This window comes from Nicotiana sylvestris, chromosome 5, assembly GCF_000393655.2.
Source record: "Nicotiana sylvestris chromosome 5, ASM39365v2, whole genome shotgun sequence".
NCBI lineage: Eukaryota > Viridiplantae > Streptophyta > Magnoliopsida > Solanales > Solanaceae > Nicotiana > Nicotiana sylvestris.
The window spans coordinates 6605056-6628767 of record NC_091061.1 but is presented as its reverse complement, the minus strand read 5'-3'; the positions used below and the strand labels follow the sequence as shown (position 1 = coordinate 6628767).

The 23712-nt window shown below is 31.3% G+C and overlaps 1 protein-coding gene across 1 annotated transcript; it reads left to right on the top strand.

The window, feature by feature from the left end:
- Nucleotides 1–13314: 13314 nt before the first annotated feature.
- LOC104226592 (CBL-interacting serine/threonine-protein kinase 1-like) lies at nt 13315–18939 on the top strand. Its single transcript, XM_009778623.2, has 12 exons — nt 13315–13653; nt 13974–14036; nt 15769–15840; nt 15940–16047; nt 16240–16320; nt 16484–16663; nt 16741–16965; nt 17749–17853; nt 17939–18055; nt 18345–18407; nt 18509–18583; nt 18689–18939. Exons 1-12 carry the CDS (start codon nt 13450–13452, stop codon nt 18746–18748), a joined length of 1353 nt encoding a protein of 450 aa, XP_009776925.1. The 5' UTR covers nt 13315–13449; the 3' UTR covers nt 18749–18939.
- Nucleotides 18940–23712: the final 4773 nt, after the last annotated feature.

Genomic DNA, 23712 nt, shown 5'->3' with positions numbered 1-23712 from the left:
TAAGTCTCATCGGTAATTTACAGAAAATCGAACTGAGTTTTTCACGTTTTAGGACTATACAAAAATTAAACCTGTCTTAGAAATCAACAACACAACCAACTTATATCGACCAAACAAGTTATAATCCTCATTCACAAAGTATTTCCAACACAATAATACTAACTTCATCTCCAAGTATACGATAGGAAAGTCTAATACGAGTCACAAGTCTATCAATAAAAAAATACTTATGACATTTATAAAAAAGTGACTATGGAGCGACTCTAAGAGTTTCAAGAAATAGACTATAACAAATAAATAACAATCTTTACCACGCGAATAAATGCGAGGCTCACCAGGAACTGCCAACTCATGTACTCTAATTAACGGAATCCTCGCCTGCATCTATTGTTGTCTCTGTAAAAATAATAGCGGGGAGTGAGTCACTAGCTTAGTGAGTAATAGTACTTAACCGCAACTGTTGTTAATTGGGGACAAGTCAGAAAATATGCTTGTATAATAATCACAAAATAAAATACGCTTTTTAAAACGGTAATAATCAGTCTCATCATGTGTTTCCTGTAACAAAATTAATTTAACAATTCAATAATAAACTCGGTAAACATTATGTCATAGCAAATCTTTATATTTGGAAGGTTTTCAGAAAATGATTATGTAATCTATATCACTGTATGGACCCCTTCGTAAAAGGAGTCAAATATAACTGTAGGTCCCTACTCAAGGAAAAACTGTAACTGTATGCTAGTTCTACCTTCCCACTAGCGAGGGCTATAATTGTACTCTGTAATCGGTAAATACAAGGTACACCAGATCTAACAAGCCCGCCTTTAGCTACGGGATCCTTCAAAGTCTCCTCCCATTATACTTTTCTTTATAAACAATACATATTCATATGAAAATATTTCAAAATAATCCAGGGCATTTCAATTCTTATCAAATTATGTAATCTCATTCTGGTAATGGTTATCATATCTCAAATAACAGTAAAACATGTATAGTAATAGTGAGAATATTTTAAATAACTGTAAACATCTCCAGTAAACTGTTCAGTACCATATTAAGTAAACGACTTGTCCCACATGTAGGTTCAAATATTCGGTAACACGTAATATTTTCAAAATCATGTATAAACCATGCAGGTTATGCAAAACACAAGTTGCGGTAAGATTACTACTCACAATACTCGTGTCGAAATACCAAATTCGTCGCTTCGAGCTATCTGTACGACTTTCTTCAATCAATCTATAATCACATCAATATCGATCTCGTGTTACTTTCTTTGTTTAAGCTGGTTCGTAGGTTTCAATGTTTGATTCTCAATTTGTCAAGTTTAATTTGTCTAGGTCATGTGAAAATAGTTCTATACCTCGCATTACTTTAAGTCATATGTATATTCTGAGAGTAAGAAAAGTTACCGTAGAATATGTATTGCTCCAAATTGCTCTTGAAAATACTAAAACTTGCTTAAGTATTAATTGTACCATATCTTTATCGAGATAATTTCTACAATAAATTCTTCACTCAAATATACACCAGTAATTCTTTGTCTTTATGGTATTTAAATAAGCTACTCACAATTTATATAAATTGCTTAATTTTTGAGAAGAAAACAAATTAATTAAAGAATATGTCCGCATGTCTCAAATAAAGAGTTTTGATATTTACCGCAGTGCTCGAAATTCGAAAGCGCTTAGAGTTCGAAGGAGCTATTGAAACGATCCATCCTTGATTTTCAAAATTATTTGTGTGGAGCTTTTCTAGGTTTCCTTCTATAGAAAAAAAATTCTTTCGCTGTTGGTTTCCTCCAAATCTAAAGCTTTCAAGATTGAAGTATTTTTATTGTTTTTGGTTCATATAGCAACTAGTTGGTGGCTTCTCTTTCGGCAGAAGCTTTAGAGACGTGACTCCTTCCCTGAACCCCCTTTTTCTTTTCTCATTCTAGTGGGCTTTTGCCCATTCTTTCAAGGAAAATTTTCATAAAGCACTATTTTCATAAAGCACTATCTATAGATATCATTTGCTATATTACGGATTATAGATACCTTTTATGTGGTTATAAGTTGTATTTGATGTATTTAAGTTATTGTATTCATAAATACAGTAGTAAAAATAGGCGTGAATCAGAGAAGTCCAGCTAATCAGTTGTTGTATTCGAGCGTATTTGACTGTATTTATTGAGTGAAACATGTGATTACAGCTGGATAGATTATTGTATTCGACTGTATTCTCGGCGTGAAACAGGGGATTACACTGCTTTTAAAACGGAAAGTGAATCAATTAACATAATAGACTCCTAATATAACTCAACAAACTCAATTATAACACACAAATTTTGTATTTTCAGTTATAAAAAAGATTCTCAACCGAAAAGTACCCCAAAAACATAGCAATCTTCAGAGAAATTATATAATACATCTGAATACATAAATTATATTAATTAAAAAACTTATGAATACATTCATGGCATATAGAGAGACAGTGAATACGATGAAATACATAGAACGTAGCAGGATACATATAAATACAATGAAAAAAGACAGAGAATACAATAAAATACATGGAATACAACGAGATATATTGAATTACAATGAAAAAAAGACAATGAATACAATGAAATACATGAAAATACAACGTAGAAGAACTCTAAATTCCTAAATAGAAGAAGACAAAGCAAAAAGAAAGAAAAAGAAAAAGAAAGGCGACATGGAATTGCTCTGGATTGATGAAGTTGGTTTGACTCTGTCGAAAAGAACTCTAAATTCCCAAATAGAAGAAGACAAAGCACAAATCGGCTGAAGTAGAGAGTGAACCTACTCTGCTCCTCTAATTGGTTGAATCACTGATCACAATATTCACCCACGGATTATGGAAAGAGAATGACAGAGTATGAATTACAAGGATCAAAACAACGCCTACATAATATCACCAATAAAGTGTTTGGTTACCTTTTGAATCTTTCATACTTTGCACAAATCCGGTGGAAGGAGGAGGAGATCGGAAATTTTAATGGGATGGGGGAAGAGAATGAGATGTATCAAAGTAGAGAAAGAAAGAAAATAGTGTAACTGATTAGCTAATTTAGTGGCTTAGGGCTAGGAGGTAACCAAAATTAAATATTTTGCTATAAACCTTAAAAGATATCTATAGAATATAATTTTTTTAAATGGTATTTATTTAAAATAAATAAGGTGTTAACCTTTACTATATGAGGTAAAAATTCCTTCTTTCTTTTAATCGATTAGGTTTCCCTATTTTTTTTTTCTTTCTTTCCTTATTCTTTTTAGGAATTTTTAGGAAAAGTTAGGGTTTCATCAATCTCGTCCGTTCCGTTTGCTCACCTTTTCGATTTTTCTTAATAAAAAAAACTATAGTTGTTTATTTATTGCTTCACTTTCTTAATTGTTGATAGTTGGTGCAATCTGAACCATGGCTGGTGGAGGAAATTTCCTTCATAGAGTTATTTCTTATGTCGCCAATGAATTAATCGTCAATGGCCTCGCCAACAGGTAATTAATTTTATAAATTGTATGATTGAGCTTTGAGTTATTTCTTTCCGTTAAAATTCAAAATTATAGTTTTATTATTCTTTTCAAGTCAAAATTGTGTTTTTTTAGGGAAGGTGACATAAGTTGAGTTTTTATTGAAGAAATGAGGATTTCTATAGCTTACCCCATCTATTTTGGGACTGAGGAATAAAGAAGAGGCTAAAAGGGAAAAGAAGAAGGTGAAAAGGAACGTTATTGTTAGAGTTGCAGCCCCAGCGATTCAGGGTTTTTACTCGACGGCGGATTCGCCGGAAATTAGGGTTTGTTCTTGAACAAAGACGACGGAGTTTGGAGCTGAGCAACTTGATTTTCTGTTAATATATTTCAATGTATTTTCATGTATTTCATTGTACTTATTGTGTTTTTTCATTGTAATTCAATGTATCTCGTTGTATTTCATTGTATTCACTGTCTTTTTTTTCATTGTATTTCAATTTATCCCGTTGTATTCTATGTATTTTCATTGTATCCACTGTCTCGCTATATGTCACGAATGTATTCATATGTTTATTTAATTAATATAATTTATGTATTCAGATGTATTATATAATTTCTCTGAAGATTGCTATATTTTTGGGTATTTTTCGGTTGAGAATCTTTTTTATAACTAGAAATACAAAATTTGTGTGTTATAATTGAGTTTGTTGAGCTATATTAGGAGTCTATTATGTTAATTGATTCACTTTCCGTTTAAAAACAGTGTAATCCCCTGTTTCACGCCGTGAATACAGTCGAATACAATAATCTGTCCAGCTGTAATCCTATATTTTACGCCATGAATACAATCGAATACACTCAAATACAACAACTGATTAGCTGGATTTCCCTGATTCACGCCTATTTTTGCTACTGTATTCATGAATACAATAGCTTAAATACATCAAATACATCTTATAACCACAGAAAATGTATCTATAATCTGTAATATAAATAATGGTATAAATAGATGACTAATTACTACTAAAAGATAGTGCTTTATGAAAATTTCTCTTTTTTTTTTTTATTTACTTAAGTTATGCTTAAAGACCAATATATCTTCTTATTACATTCTCCCCACCTTATGAAATTCGGTCCTCAAATTTAGTTCAGCTACATACCTGTAGATTGAAACAAATAAGGATACTTGACTTGCATAGCATCTTCCACTTCCAATGTAGCTTCTTTTACTTCTTTTATTGTATGATTTCTCCATATGACTTTCACGAACACGTTTTCTTTTTACCATAGCTTTCTCACTTGTTTATCAACAATAGTTATTAGTTCCTCCTAATAAGACAACTTCTCATCGAGCAGTATAGTAGGTGCTTCAAGCACCTGAAATGAATTTAATATATATTTTCTTGGCATTGAGACGTGAAACACTGGATGAAAAAAAAAATCAGGAGGAAGGGCCAAACGATATTCCATAGCTCCCACTCGTTCAAGTATCTAATACGGACCTATAAACCTCGGGCTCAACTTACCTTTTTTCCGAATCGCATCACGCCCTTCATAGTAGAGACTCGTAAAAACGCGTTGTTCCCCAATTGTGAATACTAAATCTCTTTTTCTTTTATTTGCATAAGACTTTTGTCTGCTTTGAGATGTGAGCAATTTCTACCTAATCAATTGGACCATGTCAATAGCTATTTGTACTAAGTCTCCCAATAGGTTAGTCTCACCAGCTTCAAACCATCCAATAGGAGAACGATATTTTCTACCATACAATGCTTCGTATGGTGCCATTTAAATATTGGATTGGAAGCTATTGTTGTAAGCAAGTTTAGCTACATATCCTCCAAGATCTCTATAGTACGTTAAAATTGCCATCTGACTACAGACGAAATGCGGTAGAATGATCTACTTGTGTACCCAATGCTTCTTGAAAAGATTTTTAAAAGCGTAAGTGAACTGTGATCCTCCACCAGAGATGCTAGATATGGAACTCCATGAAGTAGAACAATTTCACTCATAAATATCTGTCCATACCTCTCTTCATTGTATGTAGTCCTTACCGACAAAAATACATTGATTTTGATCTAAAACTACCTATACAAATCATAACCCCTAACACTTTGTGGTAGCCTAGTAACAAAATGCATAGTAATTCTTTCCCGTCTCTACTCTGAAATTTCTGTTTTAGTAGGCCTACTTATCGTTGATGCTCAGCCTTGACCAGTTGACAAGTCAAATAAATAGAGACAAATTATACACATATTATGTGTGTATTATATATATATATATATATATATATATATATCGCTTAAGCGGTTGGTGGACGGTTATTTTGATTAATTTTTTTTTGTATCCTTAATTTATATGTGTGGGTAAGTTTAGAGGCAAATCTAGGATCATACAAACTAGAATAATTTATATTCGTTAAATCATATATACAAACTAGATAAATTTTTATTTGTTTGCTTCACTTTTTGAAACATTAACATGCGTATTTATCCCTACAATTGAGAGTTTCATTGTAATTATAGCCAATGAAATATATGAAGGTAATGGCTCTTAATTTTTTTCAGAAAGTGACAACTATCTTCTCAAAAATAAATAAAACCAATGAACCAATCAAATTCTCTATACGAATTGATTTAATAGTTTAAATATTATTATTCCGGCATGATATGACTGATCCGATTAAAAATTATTGGGAGATAATATTCATTCATTGAACTTGTAGGTCAAAGATTAATCATTTTTATGGGATTAAACCCGAGATATCGTAAAGTAAAAAACCGATAAGATTATATATGTAATGACAATGAAGTACTCGCTACCTTCAAATTATGGATACGTCTCTAAAATATAAAAAACTATTTTACCTCATTATTTACCATTCTAATCATTTTTAGACGCGAGAGGGCATAAGACAGGGAAAGAACATGCATAAGGAGTTGTCTTGGAAACAGAGGCGGACATATGTTTTGAGTAGAGGGGTCATCAAATCCCGTTAACTTCGGCAAAAATTCTTAATACATTATGTGTATATATGTTGAAAACGGTCATCTATTTTGCTTGGAACCCTTAAAATTAAAAGTCCAACTGGCTCATTGGTTGAGCAATATGCTCGTATACCCCGCTACATTTAAATTTTGGGTTTGCCTCTGCTCGGAAAGAATTTTTTTCCTCTTTTGGTGTGTGGTTCATGTTTCTCTACGTTAGTATGCTTGAATATTTTGTTCATTTCTGGGTATTTTTTGTTTTCTCGAGAAGAAAAATTAAAGGACACAAATTTAGAAATTAATTAGCACGAAAATCCAATCCTACAACAACTGGAAAGTTGATTGTTACTGCAAATTAAATGATTTGAAAGTGGCAGATAAAACCCCTAACTCATACATCTTGCTGAAAATTTCGCTATCGCTGCATTTTTTGAAAATTTATTTCGGCCAACTTGATTATCTACTTTGTTTGATTACAGATGAAGACTCTTTCCTAGTTATTTTAATTTTATTTCATTTATTACACTCTCCAACTGTATATTTGACTTCGTTTTGTGTTTACATTTTGACCAAAAATTTAAGTGGACTGAATGTAATACCCTAGGGCTAGTAAATGCATGTAAATTATGGGAAGAATTAGTCTCATTATATAAGATGGAGACAGAAGACTTTAGAAAAAAAGTAGTCCAAAAGAGATACACTATGATATAGGAGGAGAATGATTACACACGAAGACAGGACTTTTTCATGTTTTTTGACATGCTTTTTACGTAGCGTTTAACTATTTCATGGTTTTTTTTTATTTTTTTTTTGAATTGTGATCAGTGTATATAAATTAAACTATTTTACAGTCAAACTTCTCTATAACAACCTCGTTTGTTCCGATATTTTTTGATTGCTATAGTGAAGTGCCGTTATAGAGAACATATATTTTAATGTAATGTTAAAATCAGTTACATATGTTTACATCTGAAGTAAATTATTATGCAAGTTTTAATATGACTTTGTTGTGTAAACCCAAGCACACGACGCGGCCGGTTTAATTTCCTGGACTCTAATACAGTAAAATCTCTTTATAGCAATCTCGTTTGTTCCGATATTTTTTGGTTGCTATAGTAAAGTGTTGTTATAGAGAACATATATTATAACGTAATATTAAAATCGATTCCGAAAAAAAAACTTGCCTTTTATAGTGAATGATTATTACATAAGGATGTTGTTATAGAGAGGACTAACCGTAGTAGATAATGAATAAACAAGGGAAAGACGTGAGATCAATCAAATTTTACTAAGCATAATACACAGAATACAATTATTCTATTTACATAATTGTAAGGAAAAGAAAATTAATTTTAAGAAATTTTGAGACTAAAAAAATTAAATGATATAAATGAATAGTAGATCGAGTCTCAAAGTGAATCAAAAAATAATTTTAATGGGTGCCGTATTATATTTTATTTTTGGCTTTAAAAATGAAAAATGTAGCGAGCGACCTTGTGAGTAAGATGACAAAATAAAGTGACTTTTGTGATAAAGTGGCATAGCTATATATAACGAAGGACGGTCAATTGAATACCCTTTATTGAAAAATTATACTGTGAATATATAAAAATTATTTACTGCATACATAATCAATTTTTTTTATATATGTATATTAAATCTTAAATATTTTTAATGAAATTCCTGACTTCACCACTATTATAATACCAAAAAAAACTTTCATAGACAATTATCCTTAGTTAAGTACTCCCTACAATCCACGTGACCAATTTGTTTTGGGCACACCCATTAAGGAAATACTAAATTCTAGACAAAAATAGTTAGTGTGACTAAACTACCCTTCATTAAATGTTGCACCATAGTTATAGTAGCACTTACTTCTCTTCTCAAATGTGAGGAGTAAATGACTTTTTAGGTTACGTACGTAAGAGTAATTTTGAAAAAAAATAAATTAAATTTTTTCTTGATTGTACAAATAAATACTTATTTTGAACTAAAATAAAAAAACAAATTAATCACTTATGGTGAACCGGAGAGAGTAGCTTTCTAAGTAATTAACTCCCTCCAAATTTGGGGACCTAAAATATATGCTTTTCTTGATATAGACAATTCATTTTCTAGAAATAAATAGGAAGACATAATCGACTTATAAAGGAGAGAGTAGTTGAACTAAAGGTAGAATGCGACAGCAAATAACTTTTATGAAACGTATTACTCGGAAAAAAAGGGCTAAACTTTGGACCAAATGTTAGGCTCGTGATGCTCGTGGTTTGGGTAGGGTAACTAATACTCTTTATTTATTCCGTTTTGACATTCTGCCTTCGAAATAAATTTTATATATATATATATATATATATATATATATATATATATATATAAACATATATACTACTATTTTTTTATTAAAGTATTACGCAGTAAAAGGGCTAGCCTTGGCTCAAATGTTAGGCTCGTGGTGCTCGTTGTTTGTAGGGTAATTAATCCGTTTTGACATCTCGCCTTCGATATATATATATAATGTTATACTCCATTCGTTCCAATTTATGTGAACCTGTTTGACTGGGCACGAAGTTTAAGAAAAAATGAAGACTTTTGAAATTTGTGGTCCTAAACAAGTTAAAAAGAGGCTTAGAGTATTTGTGTGGTTATAAAAACTTCTCATTAAGGGTAGAATCGTAAGTTTAAGCTAAATTATCACCAAATTTAGAAATGAGTTATTCTTTTTGGAACGGATCAAAAAGAAAAGAGGTTCACATAAACTGGAACGGAGGGAATACTAATTTTTATGAAGAAGAGTCTTGGCGTAATTGGTAAAGTTGTTGACATGTGACCAGGGAGTCACGGGTTGAACCGTGAAAATAGCCTCTTGCAGAAATATAGAGTAAGGGACTCTTATGCGCATAGCGGTAACTTAATACACTTCCTTTTTCTTTTTTATAATACTAATTTTTATTGAATTATTGCACAGAAAAAAGGGCTAGCACTGGGCCAAATGTTAGGCTCGTGATGCTCGTGGTTTGGGTAGGTTTATTAATACTCCTATTTGTTCCATTTGACATCGAGGTTAAAAAAAATTATATTTATAACTTATAAAATATTTTTGAAATGTTATAATTATGAATATATTATGCTATTTCTAATTAACGTACGTATGACTAAGGGTAAAAGAGTTTTGTATAACTTTAAAACAAATAAAATTATCAGATTTAATAATATTCGACATAAAAAGATGATATTAGAGGAGGCGGGGGGTTTGAACCTGAAAAGTATCACCGAAGAGTGTTGTGAGATCGTTGGAATTTCTCCATCCTTAACTAAAAATTTTAATCGTTAATATTTTTATATGTATGTTAAAAGTACTAATAACTTATTATGTACGAAATGAAATTAATCGAACTAATAGATTTCAAATACGAATGCTTAAGGAATAGTAAAAGAAACAGAAATTCTTGCTAATTCCAAATTAAGCAACAGATTGACCCAGGAATTAAGGAAAAATTTCTAAGCAGCATTAATCATCCCACATGCTTCGTGTTTTGTCACCTATTCTGATCAATCTTCAAATATAAATCATCCAACCATGTGCCTCTCTTCGCGTTTATATAGGGTTCGGAAAAAAAAATTACATCCTAAGAAGTGTGACGTAAACAAATTATTATAATACAAGAATTAATGGTTGTTTCCACAGCTCGAACCTGTAATTTATATGTTACATGGAAATAACTTTACCGTCACTCTATAGCTTCCGACGCAAACAAATTATTATAATACAAGAATTAATGGTTGTTTCCACAACTCGAATCCGTGATCTATATGTCACATGGAAATAACTTTACCGTCACTCTATGGCTCCCGTTCTGTCTCTCCTCCTTGTTGTTGTAAAATTATTATAGAGGAAGAGTCAAAAGATTTTGTTTATGGGTTCTCGGCCATACTTCATCCGGTCCACTTTATTAATTTTTTGGCTATTCCCATGCATATTAAGACATTCACTTTTTGCATTAATTAACGATGAAATAGATCATATCAACCTTAATTTGTTCATTTAAAATACAAATAAATATTTCTAATCTCTTTATTCCAAAGGCAACTTTGAAAAAAAGTTAATTAATTTCTTTTTGATATCTGAAAAAATCGAATATTGTGGACTACAAAAAAAATAAAAAAAATCATTTAAAGTGGGTCGGAGGAGTAATTATCTTTGCTTACTGATTTCTAAATATCTTATTTATTCATATTAAATGAATTTTTAACACTAATATAAAATTTAACCAAAGCTCACTACTAGAAATTCGGTCAAAACCGTACAAAAAAACCGATCAAAGTTGGTCGATAATTGCCAATAACCGTCCAAAACGCGATCATTTACATGTGGACGGTATTTTGAAGGTCGAAAGGGCATACCGACCAAACTTGGTTGGAAATTACCGACCAACTTTGGTCAGTAAATTAAATTCAAAAAACAAATTGCCGAAAAAACCAACAAAAATTGATCGGTATTTTAATTATGTAATTAAAAAAATGCACCATCTAGGAATCGAACCGGAGTTTGCACTGTGGCAGAATACTATTCTACTACTAGACCATTGGTGCATTTTATTTTAAGATTGTCTTTTATTTTATTTATACTCTTTAATTGTATTTCCGCACGAAAATAACCGACCAAAGTTGGTCGGTTTTATTAAAAAATAAAATTATCGACCGAATTTGGTCGATTTTTTTAAATGGCTGGCCAAATTAACCAACCAATTTTGGTCGATTTTTTTAATGTTAATTTAATTTATTTTAAATAAAAAGCGATCGAACATGGTTGGTTTCTTGAAAAATAAATTTCGTGATACTCAAAAATAGTTTCTCGCATTTTTGCGCAAAAGAAAATCGACCAAAGTTAGTCGGTTTCATAAAAAAAATTTAAAAATAAAATATTTTGAAAAACCGACCAACTTTGACCGATTTTTTGACCGACCAAAATTGGTCGATTGACCGTGATCAGTTTTTACCGAATTTCTAGTAGTGGCTATTGAGTTTTGCCAAACATGTTATTATAATGGTGGCTCCGCCCTGCATTGTTTGGACCATTTCTTGGTTGTCACGACTTATTATCATAACATGATTATGATTATCAAATAATGCCGTAATAAAAATTATTTGTCCTAAGTTTCCACGGCTCAAACCCGTGGCCTTCTCGTCACATGGCAACGACTTTACCAATTACGCCAAGACCTCCATTCGTTTGATATGTATTCTAAAACATATAACTATACACAAAATCGATCATTGTTTATTTTTTTAGGCGATATACATAAATTATATACTAACTATACATGAATATATTCATATTATACACGGCTTATACGTATATTATATATCAACACGTTATTTTTAAGCTAATGGTTAGATGGACAACGGCGACAATAACAACAACAACAACAATATATATTCACACGTGAGAAAAATACTTAGGACGACTATTTAGGTTAATTCTTCTATAATGAACTTTCTAGTTGGTTTTATATTTTATCTTTTCATGTCGCTTTATCATGATGGCTTGAACAAGAAAATATCTTATATAGTTATATTGTTATTACATAATTATTTTATTCTTTTGTTTAGCATGATCACTATCTAATTAGTTACGTTAAATTCTTATAAATTATATTTAAATAAAATAGTTCTAATACTAGGAAAATAAAATCTATATTTACATCAAGCAACTTTTTCAACAAGATAAGGGATGATCTCATATTAAGATATATTTTTTAAAACAACGTAAGTCAAATATAGATTTCCTTAATTAAATTAACATAAATATTGTGAAAAACATTTTCTCAAAAACAATTTCCAAAATATTTTGTCTAAATTATTTTCTGACATACACGTCTTCAAAAAGGTAAATCAAAACCAAAATCAAACGCCACCTAAAATTTGACTAGGCAGCTTACTATGTTTACTTTTGTGTATGTTATTATTGGGCTTCACTTTCATCAAAATTCCTTTCATATTTGTGCGTTTTTTTTTTACACATTTTAAACATGAACGATTAATTTGTGAGTAGTCATTACACAAGTAAATTTGAGAAAAACCGACCAATAAAAAAAGAAAAAGAAAAGGTCAAAAGAAGAGTAATAAAATGATGACATCGTAAATGTGTCCATATTGGTTTTTCTGCTTATTGCATTCATCAATTGGCCAAATGTCCAATAATTAGATGTAATATTATTTCATTTCCTCCGGACCACTTTAATTAATTTTTTAGTTTTACATTTGCAACGACTTAAATTGGGGGTTCTTCAGATTTGAAAGACTAAAAATTCTCTCAAAATTGATCACATTCAAAAAGTCATGGATAATATAGGTATTCATATTATTCACCGATTAACTTATTTTCTATCCGTATTAAATACAGGAAGGTTGGATATTTTATCTGTTTTTATGTTATCCGGTTTCAACTCGCTCAGATCCGATGTACCTGCCCGTTTGCCACCCATATAATTACTTAATCATGGTTAAATGAGAAAGTATAAAAAAACATAAATTACATTTATTATTTTGGTGTAATTATTACCTTTTCGTGTGGTTGGGATTGGGTCCCAAGAAGGTGAGACTAATCCTCGGTTCCTATTTGACCAACTTATTAGTTAAAAATTAAATTACTCGGCGCAACAATGAAGTTTCATTTATTTATTTAGGTGGAAAAAAAACGAGGATTAAATTAATGGATAAAAGGAGATCTAGACTGTAGATAAAGAAAAATCACAGGCCCCACTTTATTATTTAATCATTTCTATTTCCTATATATATAGCCACCAAATAATAGAAGAGAAATCAAACAAACTCGAAACCTATCTTCTCTCTACATTTGTACCCAACATATTACATCAAAAAAATCAAGAACTTAGAGTTTAACAATCTTTCATTAGTTGATTTTTTTTTCAATTTTTATAAGGGATTTAAATTTAGAATTAATTTATTTCGATATGGTATTGGTACAACACGAGGACGAAATAGTGCAAGGTGAAAAGAAGAAGAGAATGCGAGTGGGAAAATACGAAGTTGGAAGGACTCTTGGTGAAGGAAATTTTGGTAAAGTGAAGTACGCGAAGCATGTTGACTCTGGTCAATCTTTCGCCATTAAGATTTTGGAGAAGACTCGAATCGTTGACCTCAAGTTTATCGCTCAGGTTTGTCTCCGTTATACTAACATATATATTATTCAAACTAATAATTTCTCTAACGAAAGTAGAAGATTCAGTGGCGAAATTAGAGAAAATTGATTTGCAGCTCTTTCATTTAATGGTCATTGTCGTATCGGATGCTTAATCCCCCCCCCCCAACTACGGAGGAAGTCACACTTTAACTTTCTACCTTGACCTATGCCTCACATTGATCGTTCTGTCTACTGAACGACGCGATATATACAATAGTAGTACGATTTGTAAAGTTGAAAATTAAAATATTTCGAGATAATAAATTTATAATGTGTTTAATGTTTTTATTGCAGATTAAGAGGGAGATTGGAAGTTCAAAACTCCTCAAACATCCTAACGTTGTTAGATTATACGAGGTACGTAGATTTTATCTTTGTATATTTTCTTTGCATTATTTTCAAATATTTGGAATTAATATACGTACCCAAAGTGAGTTTTCTTAACGTAAATATTGTCCGTTGTATAAATGTAAGATATATCGCAATAATTAAGGATGTAAAGTCAATGGATTATATGCATATTTGCCGTTCTTTTATTGTGAAAATCTGATGTATTTAATAAAATATAAGTTGAGGGGATTGTGATAATTAATTTTAGTTGGTGAAAAATAAAAATTTGAAGGCATATTATGAGATTTTTCTCGACGTTACCATAAGAGTCAAAATCAAAGATTTTTGTGGAAATTATGGAGATGGGACCTTAGCTTGTCTGCAGGACCACGGAGAAGGAGATATGGATTCAGCCAATGACCCGAAATAGACGGAGTTAGATTTAAAATTTATGAGTTTTGAACTTGTCATTGAATTCATTGCTTGTCTTAATTATTGGATTCGAAATTAAATATTTATATATATTTTTCTAATGCAAATACAAAATTCAAGCCAATATTACTAGATTTTATCGAACCTATACCTAATACTCTAGCTCTGCCCTGCATAAAATTTAGATGACAAGATTGTTTTGATTTTACATTGCATTCAGTGCATCATTACAAAATTAAATAATTATCTTGTTAAGTTAATTATGTCACGCTGCTCGTGTTTTGGTTTGGATGACTAATAACCGCAAGTTCGAAAAATATTTGTGGCACTCATAGATTCAAGTACGCATACTCATTTAATTTTTTTTCTTGATAATTTGACAAAATAATCTTCATCTAAAGTTTTAATATTATCCCAACAAAAATTACTTACTTCAATCAAAATTTAATTAGGTTCCTGACAAATAAAGTTTTTGTTTTTCTTCCTAAGGTTACTTAGAAAAAGATGTAATTAATGTCTGCGATGACTTTTAACTCAAGGTGGCAAGCAAGTAGATAGTAATAATAAGTTCCACATGATTTGCACCTATTTTAATTTGAATTTATTATCACGACATCTCCACTAAACGTTTATATATTACCAAAAACGTCACGTACTGAGTTTGGAATTATTAATTTAATTAAAATATAATCTCATCTAAATAGTTCTTCGTATTATAGTACGTTATGTTCTGTATTTATTCCTCTATTTCCAAACATTTTCCTCGACTCACGCTCCAAGTTTATATGAAACAACAGAATATCATTTGCCAACAGAGTCTCCCCCCCCCCCCCCCCCACACACACACACAAAAAAAAAAGTACGAAAGAGACAAAGAAAATAAGGAAGCGAATTAATAGATTGAGCTTAGCAATTTAAAGCTGAAAGAATAAACAGTGGTCTTCTTGGAATGAAATCTCAAAATGCTTTAGAAAAATATATATATATATAAAGCTAATACATTATATTGATACACGATATTGATATAACCTGTAGATCCGCCCCTATTCACGGTGTAAATTAATATCTTTGGTTAAAGTCTGGTCTTTGCATGGGTACATGGTTTTGAGTTCATTTTAATATTTTATATACATATGGGTTCTTATATGCAATGATGTGAAGTTAATACGATAATAATAATAATTGAACTTATAGTCAAATAATTATGAATATTTAATGAGTTTCTATATATATATAGAGAGAGTCTGGTCCTTGCATGGGTACATGGTTTTGAGTTCATTTTAGTATTTTTACCAATGATGAATTACTAATATTAATAATTAAACAGGTATTAGCAAGCAAAAGCAAGATATACATGGTGCTAGAATACGTGAATGGTGGTGAATTATTTGACAGAATTGTAAGTAACTTTTGCAATAAACTTGTCTTTCTGCATATTAACATCTCAAATCTTTGATTATAATTTGACTATAATCCTCATTAATTAATTAATTAATAGGCTTCCAAAGGGAAACTCAACGAGGCACAAGGTAGAAAACTCTTCCAACAATTAATTGATGGAGTTAGTTATTGTCACGATAAAGGAGTCTTCCACAGAGACCTAAAGGTAACTATTGAGGATATATATATAAATATATATTACACATTATCAGTGTAAAATAACACGTTATAATTGGTTACGTACTATTTATTTTAAATTATCTGTCAATGCTGATATTAAATAAAGTTACTTGCAATTACTTTTTATGTGACTTAATGGTATAAATATTTTTTACACGTGTGTGATTTTGAAATGCAGCTAGAGAACGTTCTCATTGATACAAAAGGGAACATAAAAATAACAGACTTTGGACTCAGTGCTTTACCTCAACAATTTTGGGTATGTATGGAGCTTAATTTAGAACCTCTGTCTGTTTTGATACTATATTGAAATGTGTGGCTATCTCATAACCTATTAGAAATATATTTTTATTTATTTAATTTATATATTTTAAACATTTATTTTATTAATCAAGCTTAAAGATTTTCTTGCTTATTTATAGGATGATGGTTTATTGCATACAACGTGTGGTAGTCCCAACTATGTTGCTCCTGAAATTCTTTCTAACAGAGGATACGATGGCGCGACATCAGATACTTGGTCATGTGGTGTTATCTTATATGTAATTCTCACTGGTCAGTTACCCTTTGACGATAGAAACCTTGCAATACTTTATAAAAAGGTAAAAGAAATTTCTTAACTTTTTTTCCTTTGTGTATGAAATTGTTTATAACTATTTATTTTTTTATGTGAAATCAGATATTTAAGGGAGATGTTCATATACCAAAATGGCTATCCTTAGGAGCAAAAAACCTTTTAAAGAGGATTCTTGATCCCAATCCACGTACTCGCATAACAATGGCAGGAATCAAAATAAATGAATGGTTCAAACAAGATTATGTTGCTGCAAATCCATATGAAGAAGATTTGGAATGTGATCATATATCAACAGATAATCAAGTCTTAACAGTACAAGAAGCAGTGGTACGTATTTTTATTTTATATGACACACTTTCCTTTTTAGTAACAGTATGTACTTTCATTTGATGTGATACACTTTCCTTTTTTGTAGCAGTACATACTTTCCATTTTATATTTAGGTTACATATTTGAACCGTGAAATATAATAGATCATCCCACTAGTGATATTTTTCGCTTTGGACTTAGGTTCGCACGACTCTAAAACGCGTCACTAGAGTCTAATGCCTGTCTACTTATATACCTAGCATCTCACCCGTGTTTTGTCGATATGGAATTCACCTAAGGTATCACATACATCCTCCCTTAGGGGCTTAACGTCCTTGTGCCGAATCCCACATCGACAAAACACAGAAGAAATACTGGGGATATAAGTAGACAGATCTTAGACTCTAGTGACATGTTTTAAAGCCGTGCGGGCCTATGTCCAAAGCGGACAATATCACTAGTAGGGTGGGCTGTTACATGAAATCAGTCGCTAATCTTGTATCAGGGTAAGCTATCTACGTCACACCCCTATAAGCACGTTTTAAAGCCGTGCGGGCCTATGTCCAAAGCGGACAATATCACTAGTGGGATGAGCTGTTACATAAAATCAGTCACTGATCTTATATCAGGGTAAACTACCTACGTCATACCCCTATAGGGTGCAGCTCTTCCCGGAACCATGCACGAGTGCGAGATACTTTGTGCCTTTATTTTAGAAATAATTCAACTACTTTAAATTTCTTATTTTATTTTTAATAAAATAATTTATAACGACACGAATATCTATGACTTGTTTTACAGCCGCTTGACGCTCAAAGAGATCGAGAATCACATTCTCTTATCAACGCCTTTCAACTTATAGGGATGTCATCTTGTCTAGATCTTTCTGGATTTTTTGAGAAAGAGGTAACTTCTGATTTTAATTATTTACCATATTATTCAATGAAAATTAACTAAACCTAGACTTATATTTTATTTTGAATTATTTTAGGACATTTCTGAGAGGAAAATCAGATTTACATCAAATCTCTTACCAAAACAGTTGCTGGACAGGATTGAGAATACAGTAACACAAATGGGATTTCACGTCCAGAAAAGACATGGAAGGGTTAGTATATATTGAAGTTGATACTTCTGCCTATATTTGCATGGTTTTATAACGCAATAATTACAATTACTAGTCAAATATACAAAAGATATACACTGATTATGTATAAAATATATATATATATATATTATGTATATTAATATACATTTGCTGGTTACTATTTTGGAGAGCAATTATACTAGAAAATATGGACATTGAATTAATTTGCATGTACTATAATTAAATTTTCAGACACGTAAAATTGGTACACAAATGTCTTATATGCGTTCGTCATTCACATATATTGCAGTTGAAAGTATTACAAGAATACAAAGGACAAAAATACCCTACTACTCTCTCGGTAGTCGCAGAGGTATGTACGTAACATTTTACTGTACGTAGTCTGTAGTTTAATTTCTGTACACTAACGGTATAAAAAATATTTAATATTTTTTTCTCGATGCACAATTGTAGGTATTCGAGATTAGCCCATCGTTGTATGTCGTAGAGTTACAAAAGTCTTCAGGGGATTCAACAGTATATAGACAGGTATAGATACTTCGACATTCTCGTCTACGTACCTTGTTGAAATAAAGTTGCAGCACATTCAAATTAAACATGTAAAACTAACTATAATATCATTTTTGTATGCAGTTGTGTAATAGGGTATCAAGTGATTTGGGTGTACAACGGACTCAAGAGATCTTAATTTAGCTAATTATTTTTTGTGAAATTTAGAAACTTTAATTCTTTTTTTCTTTTAATTTCCTCCTCTTCTACATTTTTTTGAAGAGTTGTGAGCAGTAACCACAGAGTGTAGTATGGTTGTTTAAATACTTACTTTGCGTGAGCGGAAGAGTTTAACTTATATAAGCGATAGTGTATATATAAGTAACTTTTTTATATTATCGAGTCATATCCAAAGAACATTTACAGATAAACTTCTTAATTAAAATGTGAGTTTATAATCTTAAAAATAAAATAAGATTCGAGTGTGACAAATTTTTCTCCTCTTGCCAAAATCAAGAGACATGGCATTCTAATATACGAAACAACATTGATAAGGACAAAAATAAGAAATAGCCCGATTTACAATTGGTAATTAAAAAATAGTTATAGTTTTAAAAATAATTGAACGTTAGACACTTTTTCATGTAAAGATAAAATCCGAACAAAAATACCATCCTTAAAAAATCAAAAATATATTCCAGCATAATGTGCTGAAATTTTATAATGTGTTGGAGTTCCAACATAATATGCTAGAAGTTTATATGTAGGAGCTCCATAATCCAGCATATTATGCTAGAACTTTCCGTGTACCAACAAGGATATTTTTTTCCATATTTTATCTTCCCATAAAATAATGGCTATTTTTTTATGACTCTGCAAACGCTGACTATTTTTTAATTACCAATGCAAAAACTGGCCAGCGTGCTATTTTCACCAATGATAATTAATGTCAACAGTTGGATGTTTGACAAAATAACTTCGTAGAACAACATTAGATATAATTAATGCATAACACAAGATTTTTCTATCAATAAATTACAATAGGACGTTGAGAAGTAATACAAGTTGAAGTCAATGTAAACGAATAAAGGATAACCTTAGCCACTACTTTCCCATGTTCCATGTTCCTACCACTTCTTTCATTTTCTCATTTACAATTTGGAGATATATATATATATTCTTGGTGACCACTGATCTTTTTTTGCCCCACTTGGGAGTCCATTATCTGTTTTAGGGTCTCGACTAATCCGATTCGCACTACGTAAAGCCCATTAAAGGAGAAAGTGCTCTTTGTGAAAATAGCACGGGTTGGTCAGTTTTCGGTCCGATAATCGAAAAATAGCTAGCATTTGCAAAGTCATTTAAAATAGCCGTTGTTTTACTGAAACACGGAAAGTTCCAGCATAATATGCGGGATTATGGAGTTCCTGCGTATAAACTTCCAACATATTATATTGGAACTCCAGTACACGAAAAGTTCCAGCATAATATGCGGTTTATGAAGCTCTTGCATATAAACTTCCCGCATATTATGCTGGAACATTTCTGGATTTTTCAGTGTGTTTTTGTTCAGAAGGGCCAAAAATGTCCTTGAACTATTTGAAATAGCTCAAAAATAACCTCTGTTTGTTTTTGATACCAAAACTATCCCTGCCGTCTATATTTTGGACCACAAATGCCCCTTAAAACGTTAGCTTTTCCATGAAGCTGACATGGCTGTTTTACATTTGCTTACATGGCCATTCACCTAAGCAATCCGACACAGCGTAGAGTTTATTCTTTGTTCTTGAAAGAAAAAACGAAAACTGAAATACACCAAAAATATATCAAACCAATCATAAATTTACAAAACGTTTCTTTCAGATTATCAAGCTTTTAAGAACTTTTCCATAATTTTTTTTAATTAGCTCAGATGTTCAAACCAAGAAATCAGTTGTTAAAGTTCAATTTTCAGCTTCAATCGCAATATTGAAGCAATTTACAGTAACATACAACTAAAACTCTTAAAATTTGACAGCAATTATTTTCAATAACCCTACAATAGCTAAAAGAAATTTCACCAAGAAGGTTTCAAATCAGCATCTATTTTCAAATTTCGACTCACAAAGAATGGCTACACAAGTTTTCCAACAACAATCAACCATTTGAATTAAATTTGAGCCACAAATCTGTTGACCCTAAAGCCCAATCAATGAGCTCGATCCTTCGACACATAGGTACAACTTCCCACAAATTTCAGCACACTTCGAAATTGGAGTTTCAAAGTCCGGAGAGCAACTCAACAAGAATAATGGAAGACCTATTTTTGGTGTATTTTAGTTTTCTGATTTCTTTTGTGATTAGGATGCAAGAACAAACGGAGGGTATTTTTGGGCTATTTCAAATAGTTCAAGGATATTTTAGTCTTTTTCCGTATAATATTTAAATAGGTGTAAAAGCTCATGTGGCAGCCGTTAGTTTTTAGGGCAATAGTGGTCTAATTTTAGACGGCGATGACATATTTGGTACTAAAGACAAACGGAGAGTATATTTGAGCTATTTTCACGTGCTCTTTACTAGAATTTTTTCTATTTTTAAAGTTCGATCTCAAGAATTTTTGTTAAGATTGAGAGACCTATCCATCCGACAAGAATCCTCGATGAACTAATCCATTATTGAAGAAAGCAACAAGAAAAAGGAAATTCTGTGAATTTAACAATAAAGAAATCTCTTAACTCTCAAACCATATCCAAGATATGAGTTACCTACCTAACATGAGAATTACAAAAATAAAGATAGTTGCATTATAGTTGAGATCATATCTAGAGAAGACCAGGGAGAAAACTTTTCAAATCTATTTTGTTCAACTACAATAGGAAGATCAAATGACACGTATTTTTAGAAAATATTAAATTCATTTCTTTAGATGCTCATATTGGGAGTCGCAACCAATCTCCTTCCAATCCATTTTAATTATTGTAGTTACTAAAAATACTTGATTGTCATTTTAAAAATCATGATAGAAGTATTTATTTTTTCCATCTTAACCCTTACCCTAATAAATGTGGGGAGAAATTAATGTGGTGGATGAAGAGTAGTATTAAATTAAAATCGAGTAAGAAATGAGGGTAATTTAGTTATATTTAATTCTTACCTTTCTTTATTTAAGTTAAAGGTGGAATATAAATGAAACAACTCTTCCATCCGTCTCATAATATGTGTCGTGGTTACTAAAAATATTTGTCTCAAATTATTTGTGATTTTAGAAGTTCAAGACAAAATTGGTTATATTTTTCCTTTAACTGTTCTATTTAACCTGATTTCATTTAATGTTATTGATAGAGATGACACATAAATTGAGAACATTTAATAATAGTAAAGTAGTCAAAAATTATTCTTTCTTAAGGGGCGTGCACAAGAGAATCACGACACATATTATGAGACGAAGGGAGCATTACGTTTAGGGGTGACAAACGGGCAAGTCGGGTCGGATATGACGGGTCGAAAAAGGGTAATGCAAAACGGATAAATTATCTAACTCGGTCCATATTTGATACGGATAAAAAACAGATTAACCGGCGTATAATATTGATATCTATATTATGTACGGCTTCTTGAATATGATTGCTTTGGGGAGAATTCCTAGTCTCCCAAATTTGAGGAACCCTTAATTTGAGACTTTACAAATGTAAAGTTAAACTCATTAGTTATCCATTTTCTAAGTGGATAATATAGTTCTTATCCATATTTGATCTATTTTTAAAAAATTCATTATCCAACCTATTTTTTAATGAATAATATGAATGGATAATTATTTTTTTCTTTTGATCATTTTTTCACCCCTAATAACGTCAGTAATTAGGTTTAGTAACATCGGCTATTATAAGTAGAATATGAGAAAAGATTTTTTTTTAAAAAAGTTACTCCAATCACATAGAAGAATTGAACTCAAAACCTATGTATAGCTTTTAGATTGTTGATGTGTTAGTCAATCTTGTCAATTGAATTAAACTTACTAAATTTATAAAAGTAACGTATTATGGTTCAGTGGATTTTTAATTACTTCTAACCCTTCACGATAAACAAAATTATATTAGGCTAAACTTTTTACTAAATCCGTGTGGAGTAGATCCTTTGGGTCAATTGCACCCTTCGAAACTCAAAGATAATGACCTCTAATCTTCTCCGCTTAAATATTAAAATCAGTTCGCTTGATGTAGGACTCGAATCTATTATCTAAGACACAAATCCAACCTTTGTCAATTGAGCTACCTATGACAGCGTGTACTTTTTTCAGCGGAGCCGCATTTAACCGAGGAGTGTCGATCGACACCCCTTTGCCAGAAAATTACTTAGTATTGCTAGATAATTTTTTTTGATTTATGTATATTTACTATATTTTGAACCTCCCCCTCCCAAATACTTTTCGGTATATCTAATTTTTAATATTTTGATATCCTTAGTAAAAATTCTGGCTCCGCCACCGTTTTTCTTGGTGTTGAAGTTGTATATTACAGCTTCTAACACTAATTGTAGACTTGAATAAATTATCATTATCATCATTATCAAACCCATAATTTAAAAAAATAAAGAAGCACAATTCTATTAATTTTAAGGCAAACAGGCTTAGCCAGAAATACAGTTATCCTCTGTTTCTATTCTACCTATCACAATCTCACCTGCATAATATTGACAACATTCAAAGTTAAGTTACTCACACTTGGTTATGTGATAGTAAAATACAGGGGTAGTCATATATAGACAACATTCAATACGTTTACGGCAATCTGTTCTGTCCTGAATGCATGAATTATATTACTGCATAGAACAAGAAAATATGCGCACAAATAAGCTCTCCTGCTTGCTCTGATGCAAAGGCAGATACTCAAAGTAAGCTAGGGTCGGCTATATGAATCCAAACTGTCAATGTCACTCCATTTAAACCCGTCTCAGATTCTGAAGTCCAATCATTATTTATTAATCTTTACCATATTTCTCCACCTTCCAAACAGAGGAGGGGATAAGCAGCAATCAAGAGGGAGGAGCTTCCACTGCTTTTATAAGGGGTTGGACCACAAGTCATTCTTGAACTTGAACTGGCAGAGCCATCATATTCGCGTCCACTATTCATCGCAACTTCACCTAGAGCATGAGTCTCCTATTTCTAATATGATCACATATACAACTTG

What these genes read in the sequence shown, in the direction of transcription:
- LOC104226592 (XM_009778623.2), top strand. Translation starts at nt 13,450, where the DNA reads ATGGTATTGGTACAACACGAGGACGAAATAGTGCAAGGTGAAAAGAAG. An exon ending in CTGGATTTTTTGAGAAAGAG is followed by an intron (nt 17,854 to 17,938) that starts GTAACTTCTGAT and finishes GAATTATTTTAG; the next exon opens with GACATTTCTGAGAGGAAAAT. An exon ending in ATTCAACAGTATATAGACAG is followed by an intron (nt 18,584 to 18,688) that starts GTATAGATACTT and finishes TTTTGTATGCAG; the next exon opens with TTGTGTAATAGGGTATCAAG.